At 38.5% G+C, this 14,462-nt stretch overlaps 1 protein-coding gene and 1 long non-coding RNA gene across 3 annotated transcripts; one reads left to right on the top strand and one right to left on the bottom strand.

Annotated features, from left to right (window-relative positions):
* Positions 1–1,094: 1,094 nt before the first annotated feature.
* On the bottom strand, positions 1,095–1,729 carry LOC116618367. The gene is made up of 2 exons (XR_004296161.2): positions 1,593–1,729; positions 1,095–1,477 (listed from the first exon to the last, which is right to left on the bottom strand). It is a non-coding gene; the product is annotated as an uncharacterized LOC116618367 (long non-coding RNA).
* On the top strand, positions 1,137–13,573 carry LOC5512561 (kinesin-II 85 kDa subunit). Of its 2 annotated transcripts, XM_032381930.2 has the most exons (25): positions 1,137–1,247; positions 1,319–1,370; positions 1,728–1,819; positions 3,126–3,173; positions 3,270–3,353; positions 4,099–4,161; positions 4,277–4,354; positions 4,430–4,509; positions 5,569–5,688; positions 6,165–6,259; positions 6,859–6,919; positions 7,283–7,382; positions 7,500–7,554; positions 8,217–8,299; positions 8,531–8,647; positions 8,774–8,878; positions 8,997–9,086; positions 9,452–9,548; positions 10,011–10,153; positions 10,226–10,285; positions 10,392–10,493; positions 10,983–11,084; positions 11,477–11,581; positions 11,917–12,067; positions 12,715–13,573. In XM_032381930.2, exons 1-25 carry the CDS (start codon positions 1,245–1,247, stop codon positions 12,774–12,776), a joined length of 2,148 nt encoding a protein of 715 aa, XP_032237821.2. In that variant the 5' UTR covers positions 1,137–1,244; the 3' UTR covers positions 12,777–13,573. The 2 variants fall into 2 exon arrangements, with proteins under 2 accessions (XP_032237821.2, XP_032237820.2); XM_032381929.2 differs by lacking the exon at positions 1,137–1,247 and having other exon boundaries at positions 1,313–1,370.
* The last annotated feature ends 889 nt before the right edge of the window (positions 13,574–14,462 follow it).

Here is a 14,462-nt window from a genome sequence, read left to right as displayed (position 1 = left end):
ACAGAGATGAAACCTGATTGGTTGGAAGGAAATCTGATAAAATGATGTAAGCCTTGATTGGCCCACTTTTTACCTGGCAGTGGAATGGTTTTCTCTGTGATGAAAACTTTCTACAACTCGACACAACTAGAACATGGAGCGATTTCCCGTAAGTTAGCGGGCAATTAAGATTTTGGAAGAAACACTTGAAAATGTTTACCGGGTGACATTCCGGTTTCTGAGTTTATCGGCGTTTTAAGAAACGACCACCTGGAAACACAAGTAGTTCCCTTCCCCCCCCCCCCCCCAAAAAAAAAAAATTGGATAAGCTTATTATCTCATAAGGATCACTGATTGCACATGAAACTTCCACGCTGTGTAGCCCTTTTGGGAAACAAGGTAGGCTAAATAATAACGGCAAAATTTTGGGGGTCGTTGCTTTTGGGGTCGTAGCTTTTGGGGTCACAGGTTTTAGGTTTTAGGTCTTCGTTTTATAGACACCCAAAAGTCTACGACTAAAATATACATGAAATCCATTTAATACTTTTAAGTTGTAAAAAAAAGGCAAAACTGATTAGGTTTCTGCTATTAATTTTACCTTTTTTTAAACCGGAAGTAGGTTTACAAACCTGTTTCTGCATACTCTTATCAAACGAGATTAATGCATATACGAATAAATAAGCCATGAACATTTTTTAAAATAGAATTGCACAAATAATAAATGCAACAATTTAATATAAAGAAAATGTTCTCTTGCTATGTGAGCCTCGGCATTTTGTTAAAAATTAGTGAAATCTTAGTCAGGCTGGACGTTCTTAAAAATAGATTCTTATAAAACAAAAAAGAGTGTGGTTCATAATACGTCGGTCATAATATGGCCGCAATCTTCTTTTATGATCCTCGATTCCGAAGATGTTTATTCGGAAGTTTCCGATTGAGAGGTTGGGTATGACCGCTGCAGGGCCGCGGACTCAAAGCACAGGTAGCCCAGAAAAGTAACAAAGTGCAATCAAATCAGTAGAGTACTTTCCTTATAAATGGAGTTAAAAAAAAAGACTGGATTTATTCCACTTCCCGCATATAATCTCTATCTCACTCGGATTTCGATAAAAGAATCCTGTCAATATTTTTTATTTTCTTTTTCCAGTCTGTTGCTATGTTTTGATCGTGACGTCACACCCCCTAATAACTAGGAACCTGACCACAATGGCGAAGTGAGCAAATCCGTGTGTGCGAATTCCTCCATCACTGGGAAAATAACAAAGATGGTAAAACGAGCTTAACCTGGGTTATAGCATACCAATTCTAGTTACTGATATTATTGTGATTTGCAATGCAGTCTTCTGGAGGAACAAACGTGCGAGTTGCCGTCCGTTGTCGTCCATTCACTGGTACGCCATCATTCTTTATCGTTCCATTTACAAACAAACAACATTCGATGAGAACGTCTGTTTGATCGCATATATACGGCAGAACTTCCATCAATGATTGAAGAGATCTATAATTATTTTGAGAATTCAATTCATATTTAAGAAGATGGAAACAAAGAATAACATATGACTTGAACATGCTCATTAGCTTCATGTGTCTTCAGTTTTTTTTAGAGTACTTACTTTAAATTATATTTGCAGAGTTGTGTATATCTTGTCCGATCCAAAATCGCAGTACAGACACATTATAATTAAGAACTTGATCATCTTTATCTCGCCCGTAATACTCAAACGCTGTCTTTCTTCACGGTTTTGCAGACAATGAGAAAGCCAAAGCATCAACAAGGGTGGTAAAAATGAGTGGCGAGAAAATCATTCTTCATAACCCTCTGCCTGGAACGAATACCAAGGTACAGTATCAAACCAGGCATATTCATTTTTCGTTTACCCTTCATTTCTTGCATTCTTTTCATTTCTAATAGCCTACTTCAGGCCTGTACCGGAGGGGGAGGGGGGGAAATGACCCCCCCCCCCACCACAGCGGAACGTCCACTACTGGTTCGCAATAGACGTTCTATTTTTAGTCAAAACTAAAAGCATAACTGAAGCATAAGCGCATCCTCGGGGACCCAGAGCACTGAGCAGAAACGAGCGCTGAACGTAATGAGCAGGAGAACGTAACGAATGTACGCCAGTACCCCCTGGGTCCCCGAGGATGCATAAGTGACTTAGATAAAAAAAATATGTCATTCTTAGACCACTCTGGTGTCAAAGTCAAACATTTGACATTTGGTGTCCAAGTCAAACATTTGGTGTCAAAGTCAAACATTTGGTGTCAAAGTCAAACATTAGCCAAATCCCATAATAAACGTCCTGTGGAGATACTGCAATGGCATAAAAAATCCCTTTCTGTTCTTTCAGGTTGGTTATCAGACGGCACGTGATGTTCGTTTCACTTCCTCTTCCTTTCCTGTCTGATTGCAAGAAACCGTGTTCTGTGACATCATATTGTTTTGCCAGCCTTTGTATCACACTACACCCGCCAATAAGAACAGCCATAAGAAATGCACCATGAAACAGAAACATAGTACTGTAGATCGAATTCAGTGCAGAATTTTTTACTATTTTTTTATTATTTTGATTTCGACTCGATTCTGCAAGGTATATAAAGACTGTATTCTCCCCGCTCAATCTTCTTGCTTTCACCTTTATTGCTTCCAATCGATGCAGCCTTTAATCCTAAACCTTGCAGAAAGGGAATCTGATCCTCTAAAAAAGCTGTTCAAAGGCGAATGACCAGGAGAATCAGGGCGGTTGAAAAATCCAAACTCTTGTCGTTGCTTGCGAGTTTGGTATGAACGAGCGGTACCATTTAAAACACTAATGATATTCCATATCCAGTTGGTAAATTTGTAAAAACATTGTTGTGTGAAAGCATAGCTGTTATGGCTTTCTTTTGCATGAGGAATGAATAAGTAACATTATTTAAGCTTTCTACATGCTAACACCAAAGCGTAGTTGAATTCTCGTACTGGTAGATTGACGTCTTCCAGCTTGTAACTGACTAGCACATTATCAGATGGGAAAGGGAGAGGAAGTGAAACGAATGATCACGTGCCGTCTGATAAATCAGGCTAGGGTACAGGCCTGTAGTTTATGTAAGGTAAAATATAATTTATAGCTGGCTCCATACTAACATTTTTTACCAATTTCCAGGAACATAATTTCACTTTTGATCATAGTTTCTTCTGGGAAACCAAAACAGTAAGTCTCGATTCTTCAGTCATTATTTTTGCTGATTAATCAATAAATGCTATAATGATTTTGCTTATTAATTAATATGTAATAAATGCTTTGTAGGATCAGCTGTACCATGATCTTGCTGAGCCACTCCTCAATAAAGCTCTTGATGGATTTAATGCAACATTGTTTGTATACGGACAGGTATGCACCATGTTACACCCTTGTTATTTACTGTATTTTTTAAAGATTTACAGTATATCTTATCCAGAGCTGTAGTAGGCCTCAAAATATTGAGGAGAGGGAAGAGGGCATGATACAGAAACATTAGGAAATATATGGGGCTACAGCCATGTAGCTACTGGTTATATTCTTATAATTTTTGAAAATATTTAGGGGGCATGTGTCCCCAGTGCCTCACACTCTGCTACCCCATCCTGTTATCAAACAACTACATTTAACAAGGAAAATGGTATCCCAAAATCTACAGGTAGTTCTCCAATTAACAGTGGCAATATCCATTTTTGATGGATATGCTCATGCACTTTATTACATGGATTTCCACCTGTCATTTAGATTGGCAAGACTTTTGGCACACAAGCATTTTTTTCTGCTTCTTTGGCAGACATCAACAGGGAGATTTTACATTAAAAAACTATAGGATAATTATCTGATTTTTTAACTGCTAAAGATCCAGATAAGTTTGATCTAGATTAAAGGTCCCAGGGAGCTGGACATGAATGAAGAAATCTGTCTATGAAATAATTTTATAGAGTGGTTTTTAAAATCCCTTGCAACAAAATGTAATTGTTAAAGTGTAATAGTCAAGCCAGATCAAAAGAGAACAAGACATTACAGTGTTTTAGTACTAAATAAACTATTAAATAGTATTTCACAGGTTTTTGAAAACCACTCTATTTATATGTTTTATTTTATGATATTATTTTAGACTGGTACAGGCAAGACGTTTAGTATGGTTGGAAGTGAGGAAGAACCAGGAATTATCCCTATGGTTTGTAACTTTATGTGTTCTTTTTGTTCAACAGTACAATTTGCATTTCCTTTATAATGTGTCAAAGAAATATTGATAACAGGGTGAGAATTTATGCTTTCTCTGGCCTTTTTAGCTTAATGAAAACTTTTTCAAGCGCATAGATGAAGCCCCACCAAGCAAGGAATTCTTTGTTACTGTCTCATACTACGAGGTTAGACTGCTTTAATTGTAATTGCCTTTGTGCATGTTTTACATGTTAAAATTACTGTCTGTCATTTTTTTTTAGATATATCAAGAGATGATTTATGATCTGCTCAATCCAAATGGCTATGAGCTTAGAGTCAGACAGCATCCTCAGCTAGGAATGTAAGCAAAAAAAAAGAAATTATCACAGCAGTATTGTGTATACTTTCAGTTCTGTCTCTGCTGTCACAAAATTTGTCTTCCATAGTTGTTCTCCATGCACTAAATTGGGAGGGGGGAGTTAGGGGTGGAAAAGAGATTTGCTGGTTTTTCAGGTATAGATGGTCTTTTATCCCTCCCTTCTATTTTTTTTTATCGTGCTCCCCTGTGGGACTGGATGTTGCCAAGATGGCAACAAGGAATTAGCTGGTGCTTTGATTTTCCCACAAATAAACAACATTTTCTGCAAGAAGGCTACTTTAGGTAGCCTTGTTGCTTTGGAATGTAGTCTCATGTTTGACCACTGATTGCTCCTTTTGTGCATGCTACACATCAACTGGTACTATGCAGACTTCTACAGAGAAGCTGATAATGACTTGGTGGATGTGTGAGCGTGCTCGAATCAGGAAAATCAAGGTTGAAATCGAATGTTTTATGCATCTGTGAGAACAGAGTAGTATTTTGAGTAGAGTACATAGCTAAGCAGAACTGCTCTGTTTTTAGAGGGGCTTAAAAATACCATTTTAAACTTGTGTTGATTTATTTCCCAGACAGAAGCATGTGCACTGTAGCCATCATCTGTGGTCGAGGAAGAGGGGGGGAGGGTGCAATTCCTGATTCACCTTTTAGGCCCGTTCCCAGGATTTTTCTTGAAGGGGGAGGGGGTGAGGGGGGGGGGGGGGGGGGTGAGGGAGTTATCTGATAAAAATCCAACCACCTCCGAAAGAACAAACAGGTATTTTTTTATGCCTTTGCAGTGTCTCTAAGGGACGTTTGTTGTCGAATTTGGCAACATACCAGAGTGATTTTGCTTATGATTTTGGGTTTTGTCTACAAACTAAAAATAGCACGTCTATTGAGAACCAAAAGTGGACTTTCCGTCGTTGTAGGGGGGTGCGTTTGCAACCCCTGCACCCCCCTGGGTACGGGCCTGCCTTTTTGGCAGTTACTGTACCTCATTGTAAGAGATGTGCATCCACCCCTAGCTATGTAAAAAACTTACTTTTAATCTTTTATTCAAAGATATGTTGAAGGACTAGCAGAACTTGTGGTGCAAAATGCAGAGGACATTGCTAGATTATTTGAACAAGGGAACCGAGTCAAAAAACTGACATCAGCCGACAAGAGTCCAAAGGCCTCAAGGTTTGATTGTTGTTATTTGTAGAGACCAGGTGACACATCACATGAATAGAAACCACAGACACATGAATAGATGGGATTCAAAAGAAAAAAAAGCTTATAAAGAACTCTTCTCAGAAGTGCCAATAAACCTTTGGTCTTGAATAAGCTGGAAACAAGATTTTTGCAACTTTTTTTTTCTCTCCAATTTGTGCTTTCATGTCAAAACCAAGGAGATTTGAAAAAAAGGTGTCACATGTTCAACCACATCACATCCTTTTTTCATACTATAACTAACCCAATCAAGCCAGTATGTTATTGCCTCATTAAAAGTGTGAGTCTCAAATCTCAAGTTGTGAGAGTGCTAATGAGAACACTGGCAAGTAAAGGTTATGTTACACTAGATTGGTACTGTGGCTACAGGGTACCTCCATTGTGTAGTATTTGTGTTATAGAGTTATTGTACAGCGAAACTTATCCCTGCTCTATGGTCTCTGCAGGTCAGACAGTATATTCACTATTAATGTGGAGCAAAGAAACAAAGAAAAGACCAACAGTGGCATGCGCTCAAAGATCAACCTCATCGACCTGTCAGGTTTGTGCTCTTCATTTTAAAAACTGCTCCATTCTGTAAAAGATTTGTTTACATAGCTTTTATTGCACACTGGCCTTTTTTCAAGCATCCAAATAACAGGATCTTTTAGCACCTATGGTGGTGGCAACAGGAGATGTGATCATGATGGGAGGGCAGCACCTTGTAAAAATATTTCCTTTTAGTTAGTACATGTATAAGAATAACAAATATTGTGATAATTTTGAACAGTTTTGTTATTCCTCATTGATCTGTCAGGTATGTGCTCTTCATTTTAAAACTGCTCCATTCTGTAAAAGATTTGTGAACATCTAGCTTTTATTGGAAACTGGCCTTTTCTCAAGAATCCAAATAACAGGATCTTTTAGCATCTATGGGGGCTGCAGCACCTTTTAAAAATAATTCCTTTTAGTTAGTACATGTATGAGAATAAAAAAAATATTGAGATAAAATTTGAACAGTTTTGGCATTCCAGAGCCTCAATCATCTCCCCGTATCAAGTACCCAGAAAGAAAACATAAACCCAAGTAAAAACAAAGTGAGGTATTGTATGGAAATTTGTGAATAAAACTAACTGACTTGCCCCTTGTGGTCTTTTTCAGGAACTGAAAAAAATGACAATGCTGATATCAATGTCAAACAAGGTGTATTTATGAATAAGGGGTATGTTCACTTTACATTGTTTGAATACTGTGGTTTATAAAGAGCTGCAATGGTGTAGGGAGGTAGGACTTTTTCTCAAGTGATACATGCCATTTGGCATACCTTTTAAAACACTGTCTGTACTGTAGCACTTCTGTTCCTTAGATAAAACTGCACGTTTTTTTGTGGGGGAAGGGCGAATGAAAGTTTAAATGCTATACTTTAGGTGGTATAAAGTTTTTCAAATTTGCAATGCATTTACTCTAACCCAATACAGTAAGGCGACCTCTCTTCTCCAAGGCTCGACCATGCCCATGATTTGTATCATAAAATTTTGTGACTTGCATATCTTGTAATTATCCTTCTGCGACTTCTCATTTTCAGGATAAATGCACTGAATGCTGTGATAAGCACTCTAGCAGTTGCTAAAAACAGGGATGGTCACATTCCGTACAGAGACTCTAAAATCACCAGGATATTACAGGTGAGATTTCATTTTTCTTTTTGAATATTTGGATATTGACACACAAGCTATGATTGACCAACCAATTTGGCTATTAATACCCTTTCTAATGCTTTGCTCTTGTTGTGTGATCATCAGGATTCTCTGGGAGGCACTGCTCATACAGCCATTCTTATCACAGTATCTCCAGCAGGTAAGGCTCAATCAGGCAACATACTTTTTGCACATATATTACCAAAAATCAATTAAAATGACTGCATAAAGAAGTTACATTTTTAAGGGGCAACACTTTACCAATGATGCCACTGAAACTTGGGTTTCCATCTAGCAGGCTTTTTTTCAAAATGGTGTAACTCTCTAATATCTTACAGTATGTCCATTTACAAAAGAACATGGAACATGGAAATGAAACCTATCTTTACTACCGTAATTGCTCGAATAACAGTTGCTGCATTTAAAATGTCCCAGGCCAGGCACTTTTGTTGGAAGTGCTTATACAGTATGAGGGAGGCACTTTCTTGAGCTATTACTGCATTCCCTTACAATAGTGCAACCAATAAAACCGTGAGCACCTAAGATGTGTGTGGAGTATTCATCGTCTTTAACAGATCAGACACAAGAATTCAGGCAATGGAAAACCTTAGATGTGTGTGGAATATTCATCGTCTTTAATAGATCAGACACAAGAATTCAGGCAATGGAACTTTGGAATTTGGCAATAGAATTGAGACATTTTTCTAGTTGACTGTTTGAATATCTTGCAAGTGATTAGACAAGCATTCCAATTTCCAGTGTTCACCGTTTTACTGGTTGTGCTGTGAGTATGCAGTACTGTAATGCTTTCTTCTTCTTCAGATGCTGACTATGAAGACACCTTATCCAGTCTACAATGTGGTAGCAAAGCAAGAAACATTGAGAATAATTTCAAGAGAAACGATGTAAGCTTAATGTACATTTGCTCTTGATTCGGTAATCATACAGCTAAGGATTGTGTTGGTACCTCCAACAGCCACTCATTTACTGTATAAATTGGCCAACCTCTATTCAGCAGCCACTGAGCAAATTAATAAAAAAAGTATCTAGTTTTAGTACCTCTATCAAGCTGCCACCATAAGTCCCTGAGGCTGCAAAATATTTACACTCAATTCCTGATATATGTTTTTTTATAGATTGAGAATACAAAGATCATTCAAGACCTACGTGAGGAGATAGCTCGTCTAAGGGTGAAGCTGTCACGAACAGGAATGACCAATGGACCAAGTAGAGAGGATGTTACACAAATGGAGGTAATTATGGACATGACTGGTATAACCCAGGTTTTGCGTCTGCAGCCAGCATTTAGAAACAACCAGGCAAAAGTGTAGTGGAGTTCTACTGCAATTTATTCATATTACATTTCTTTATAATCACAGGAGTTAATCAAAGACTTACAGACAGCCAAAAGGCTAACCTGGGAAGAACGAGAAAGACTCTCCGAGAATTATGACGAGGAGCGAAGAATAAGCTTGGCAAATAAGGTGAATTATAATGTCCGAAAAAAAAAACAAGTTTTCTTATCTATCTGCACAAATGTAGATAGATATTCGCATTATAAAAATGCAGCACATTATTATTTTTTTATTTCTCTGGTTGCAGGGTATTTTAGATTGGGTCATGGACACGATGAAGAGGGATAATAAGGAGGTCCAGGAGCGCATGCTGGCTCTACAGAAAGACAAGGATCAGGTAGAGTACTAGCCCTCTAAAGTCTTAGTAGTCTAATTACATATTGTGATTCTACAGAAAGACAAGGACAACGTACAATACTAGCCCTGTAAAGTCTTCTTAGTTTTCTAGTATGTATGGTAGACAGGGAACACGTACAATACTATCCCTGTAAAGTCTTCTTAGTTTTCTAGTATGTATGGTGTTTTAATACTAGCCCTGTAAAGTCTTCTTAGTTTTCTATGGTGTTTCTACAGAAAAACAGGGACCACGTAGAATACTTATGTTAGGTCTTCTCATCTATTTATAATGTACAGCACTTATATACATAAAAATTGCACACCATTGATATGAATACTCATTGTGTCCCGGCTATTACTTTAAAGCTAACTGCTGAGTTCAAAGAGAAGCGCAAACTTGTAGATGAGCTCAAAGATGACCTGCAAGCCAAAATTACAGACTACTCCAAGCTGGCCGAGTCAGGTGAAGACATGCATGTACTACAAGCAAAATAAAACACCCAAACCATTACTCAGAGCTCGATTTTAACACTAAGTGAGAGCCAATAAAGGTTTAGAGAGTGCAGGGCTCGACAAATCTTTTTCCCCCTTCCCCAAAAGAACATAATGAATCATGAAATAAATTCAAAGTTATAATTAAGGAGAATCATGTAGGGGCGGGCGAATATAAGTGAAAAATTCCAAGCAAAATCCAGTGCAAAACTTCTATGGAAAAAATACATGAGAAAATAAATAAACACCCCCCATCCCCACCAATCCACCATCAACTTTTTTACATGCTACTCATATTATTGTGTTTGTATGTAGCTCACCAGCATTTCCTATCTTTTGTGGTACTCAACCGAGGCTTTCCCAGCGTTGCTGGTTGATGCTGGCGTAGTTAAGAGATTAATGTTCTGGCATCTTTTTTTGTTGCTATGATCAGGAAAAAGCAGTGAAGAGGAGAACAAAGCTAAAGTAGCTGTCATTCACGACTTGAAAGAAAAGCTTAAATCCGAGAATGACGAACTTAAGAGGATCAAACACAAACTAAAAGAAGTGCAAGAGAAGCAGAAACTGGAAAAAGAGGTGAAGAACACGCGTATTTCATATTTTCCACAGCTCCTATTCCGTTGTGTGACGCATCGTTTATTTTTTTAGGAGGCAAAAAATCAGTCTTCATTTCTGAAGGGAAACACTGAACTCCGTCACAAATTAGAGGTACTGTACTCCATGTTATACAGTTGACATCTCTTAGGCAGAGTTAGCTTTGTCGTTGTTGTCCGAGTATCCGTAATCAAAGAGTGTATACATTTAAACCCAACAGTCAGAGCAGAGAGACAAACTAGAGAAAGAAAATGCCCAGACCCTCGCAGAAGAAGTAGACCGCGTGAAGATGGAAATTGAGCAAGAGAAAGCAGAATTACAGGTAAGCCAACACCTACAGTAGAACGTTCAGCGCACGTGTCTTTAGCGTGTTTATGTTCCTTTTGAGTGTTTAAAATATTGTGCACTGAGGTGCAAATGAGAAAGGTTGGGCAGAGGTAGAAGAGAAAACAAGTTTGGAATAAAAGATATAATCAGTTAATCTTTTTTTTATTTTTTGTTCCCCTTTCTCTAATTTTCTCGTGTCCAGGAGGATAGGACATGGAGATACTCATAAAACAAACTCCATGTCTGCATGCCATAAAGGACATGGAGATACTTATAAAACAAACTCCATGTCTGCATGCCATTAAGGACATGGAGATACTTATAAAACAAACTCCATGTCTGCACGCCATAAAGGAAATGGAGATACTTATAAAACAAATTCCATGTCTGCATTCCATTAAGGACATGGAGATACTTATAAAACAAACTCCATGTCTGCATGCCATATAGGACGTATAGTAACAGATTGACCTTTTAAATTCAGCTTAAAGCAGCAGAGGGCGCCCAGTACACAACCGACCAAGCCATCAAACTAGAGATGGACATAGTCGAGTTGAAGGCTGAGCGATCTGTCATGTCAATCAAGGTACAGTGGGGTATCTGTTTAACGGGCACCGTCAGGGAAAAAAGATCCATTTTATATAGGCTTTCTTATGGGGTTTATCTAATAAATTTGAAATTAGGAGTGAGCGTGAGATCTGAGCGGTGATTTCTTTTGAGATATTACCCTATCTAAATATCTGAATCAAATCACTTGTCGCTAGACATTTCTAGAAGCTACGGTAAATACCAGCTACCATGTTGAATACAGGTGCCGTATTGAATCTGGGGTTCTACGCTTTAGTGCCAAAACATATTTTATGGAAACTGAAAAGTAGTTTGTCTCATTGAGAACATTAAGCAAGGAATTTCCTTGTTTGAGCCTTTTTTTCCCGGCGTTCCATTAATTACTACTGTATTACCTTTTGTCGTTATTAGCTATCAGCTTTGGAGAATGAGAAAAAGAGGCTTAAAGCAGATCTTGACGATTCCTACAAGAGACACAAAGAAGAGATGGAAATTCAGCAGCTTCAGCATTTCCAGGTAAGCCGAACGTCTTTCACAACTCGAGCTCATGGTGAGCGTAACTCGAGCATATCCCATAGTCTGTCGTAACCCGAGCTTTTTCCAAACGTCTTCGTAACACGAGCTCTTTCCTAATACTTTTCATAACTCAAGCTAATATTACTTTCTCCCAGAAATAAAAGCACATGAAATTTAGATATTGGCTTCCCTCGATCAAAACCGTCCGAACGGTTGTTTATTTGTCTACTCGCTTATGTTTTTGTTTATTTATCTATTTATTTATAACGTTGTTCGTTCGTTTGTCAGATTCTTAGTAAGTGTTTCTTTCTGTTTCTGAACTCTTTTTTCCTCAGACATTTCGTAATTATCGGGAAGTGTTCGAGGATCAGAAGTCCGCGATCGAGCAGCGTTACCGCACACTGCTAGAGGAGGCGATTCAGGACGCGGTCTTTCTATCTACGCGGAATCAGGAACTTCTCCAGGAAAACCAGTCACTACAACAAGGTACATAACTCAAATCCTACAGGCATTTGTTCCTATTTGGGTTCTGAAACGAAATTGGGATTCGCGGTCAGAATCGAGGTCAGAAAAAATGGGAGGAGAGATTCAAGCCTCTTCTAGAGCCATGCTTGAAGCCTTAAAGCTTAAAACTTGTACATTGTTATTGGTTCCAACTGTCTAAGGCATCTTGTAAAAAAGAAATCCTAAAAAAACAGTTTAGAGGTGACGCCATCGACCCCCTTTTTAATTTGTATTAATGGCCATCCATTTATCCACGGCGACTGGAAGATGCAGTCCGACTTTTGATCGTCCTATCCAGTACGATTCAACGGACAACATTGAAAAAAAATTGTGTGTGTGTGTGTTTTTTAATTTTCTCTCGATCTGATTTATCCCATTGTTTTTTTTTTGCTTTCAAATGGCGACAACAATAACATACGTGACCTTTCGTCGTATTTTTCTTCCGTGAAGAGAGTTTATCACGTATTTCGTTGCGATTCGAGCTGCAATCATTGACAACGTCGCGCGCAATTTTTTTTTTCGATCAAATTTTTCCGAGTTGACCCTTGACCTACCCAGCCACTTCCGAATCTCGAATTTTTTAACTTTCCAAGATCTCTAAATCCAGTGTAATCATTTTGACATTTTAGACATTGCTGAACTAAAAGACCAACTCTCTCTTGGGGGAGCATCCATGGAGCCTGCTGACTAGCACATGCCAATCATTTACATCAGCAAATCAACTCGCCCAGAAATCTGTCAAGCACTCATCTAACCAATCAAATCGTCTAGAACGCCGACACACATTCAAGTGAGCCAGGGATGACAAAATTGACTAGAGCAAATCAACTACTCTAAAGAACTGCCTATTATTTAATTGAGCCAAATCACCTAAGCCTGTTAGTGGTTAGTGTAGGCGTTGAGGTTTCTTATTCAAGTGAGAAAACCCGGATTTCTCTATCTTGGCCACCATTTTGGACGCGGAGGATGGGGACGAGTTATAGTTTTCAAAAGAGATCGCCCCGCTCCTTAGCCTGCGTAGAGGCTACCCACTCCTCGGTGGCCGTATCTTCCAAGGTGGGGGCCAAATAACGAACTCGGGTTTTCTAGCCGAAAAAAAAAACAGTCCATGTTGGACATGATGCTATAGGAGATGTAATATATTGTATATTTTGTATTTTTATCGTATTTATAAGTCTCACACAATCTAAGAAAGTGAAGGGAAGGCGTTGTAAGATTTAGTTCTATAGAGTATTCTGTGTCGTACAGTACCTCTGTTTGCGCTCAAATCTGAACACGGAACAAGCAATGGTGTTTAGGTTTTTTGTACCAGCAAGCCAGCATTTAGTGGCCCCTGGGGCCAGGATATTACGTATTGCACCAGTCGTGTATAATCACGTTTGCCAACAGGTGTTGTATACATGCTCTCATAATTGGTTCTTGGTGATAGGTGGGTCTCTGTAGTACATAGATTTGAAGTCTGAATCTAATAAAATGACCTGTTGTGTAGTTGTTGTTTGTGTTTATTATTCTCTCCCAACCTTAATCCGCATCCAAAGACAGTTCAGCGCAAGAAAAATTCGAATTCTTTATCTGTGGAAATGCCTTGTGAAAACAAGTTGAACGCGAATTTTTTTAGGTTTGACGCCTTTAAAACATATTGCATGGAAACAGAGCAAATAGCGTTCCTGCTGTGCTCTTACACTTGGCATAGCCTGCATTTACATGAGCCCACGGTCTCAGCATGGTGCTGACTTGACACAGTCAGGGCCTGGCGTTTTGTTTGGGTTCCCTGTGCTCTTCCCGATACCCTGTGGTTTGTGGATGTGACGTCACAAATACAAATAAGCTCTCCTCGAACTGAGTAGTCCGGCGGATATGTGTTTGAATTGCGCACTTTTTGCTTAAGTTACCAATTTAAGCATAGTGATAGTTTTAAATACCCTGAGCGAAGCTCAGATCGGCATTAATTTCTAATTAATAAGGGGTATGATTTGGCCGCCATTTTAAACCGGAAGTAAACTATCTTTTTCTAAAAAATAAAAAAAAAATTGCACATATTAATAGTTTTCCACTAAAATGAAAGTCAAAGAATGTTTTTAAACTCAAGATTTCTGAAAATAACCGCAAATTTGTCATTTTTTGGAACTTTAAAGGTGACCTTTAACCGGAAGTAGTCAATAGTAAAACCTGGGGCGTATACATCACCCCTCAACTTTTAGCAAAAGACACCAATTTTATTGCAGTTGTAGGTTGAAATAACCTTTATAAGATAAGCTATGGAGCCAAGATAAAAATCGGCTTTTATCACCGATGCACATCTTGTTTAAAAGTCTACGACTAAAATATTCATGAAATCCATTTGATACTTTTAAGTTGGAAAAAAGGCAAAACTGAT

The sequence above is a fragment of the Nematostella vectensis genome, chromosome 10, assembly GCF_932526225.1.
Source record: "Nematostella vectensis chromosome 10, jaNemVect1.1, whole genome shotgun sequence".
Lineage (NCBI taxonomy): Eukaryota > Metazoa > Cnidaria > Anthozoa > Actiniaria > Edwardsiidae > Nematostella > Nematostella vectensis.
The sequence above is the reverse complement of the archived record's forward strand: the minus strand, read 5'-3'. Positions and strand labels throughout refer to the sequence as shown.

What these genes read in the sequence shown, in the direction of transcription:
- LOC5512561 (XM_032381929.2), top strand. Translation starts at nt 1,313, where the DNA reads ATGCAGTCTTCTGGAGGAACAAACGTGCGAGTTGCCGTCCGTTGTCGT. An exon ending in TTACTGTCTCATACTACGAG is followed by an intron (nt 4,355 to 4,429) that starts GTTAGACTGCTT and finishes ATTTTTTTTTAG; the next exon opens with ATATATCAAGAGATGATTTA. An exon ending in CTCCAAGCTGGCCGAGTCAG is followed by an intron (nt 9,549 to 10,010) that starts GTGAAGACATGC and finishes TGCTATGATCAG; the next exon opens with GAAAAAGCAGTGAAGAGGAG.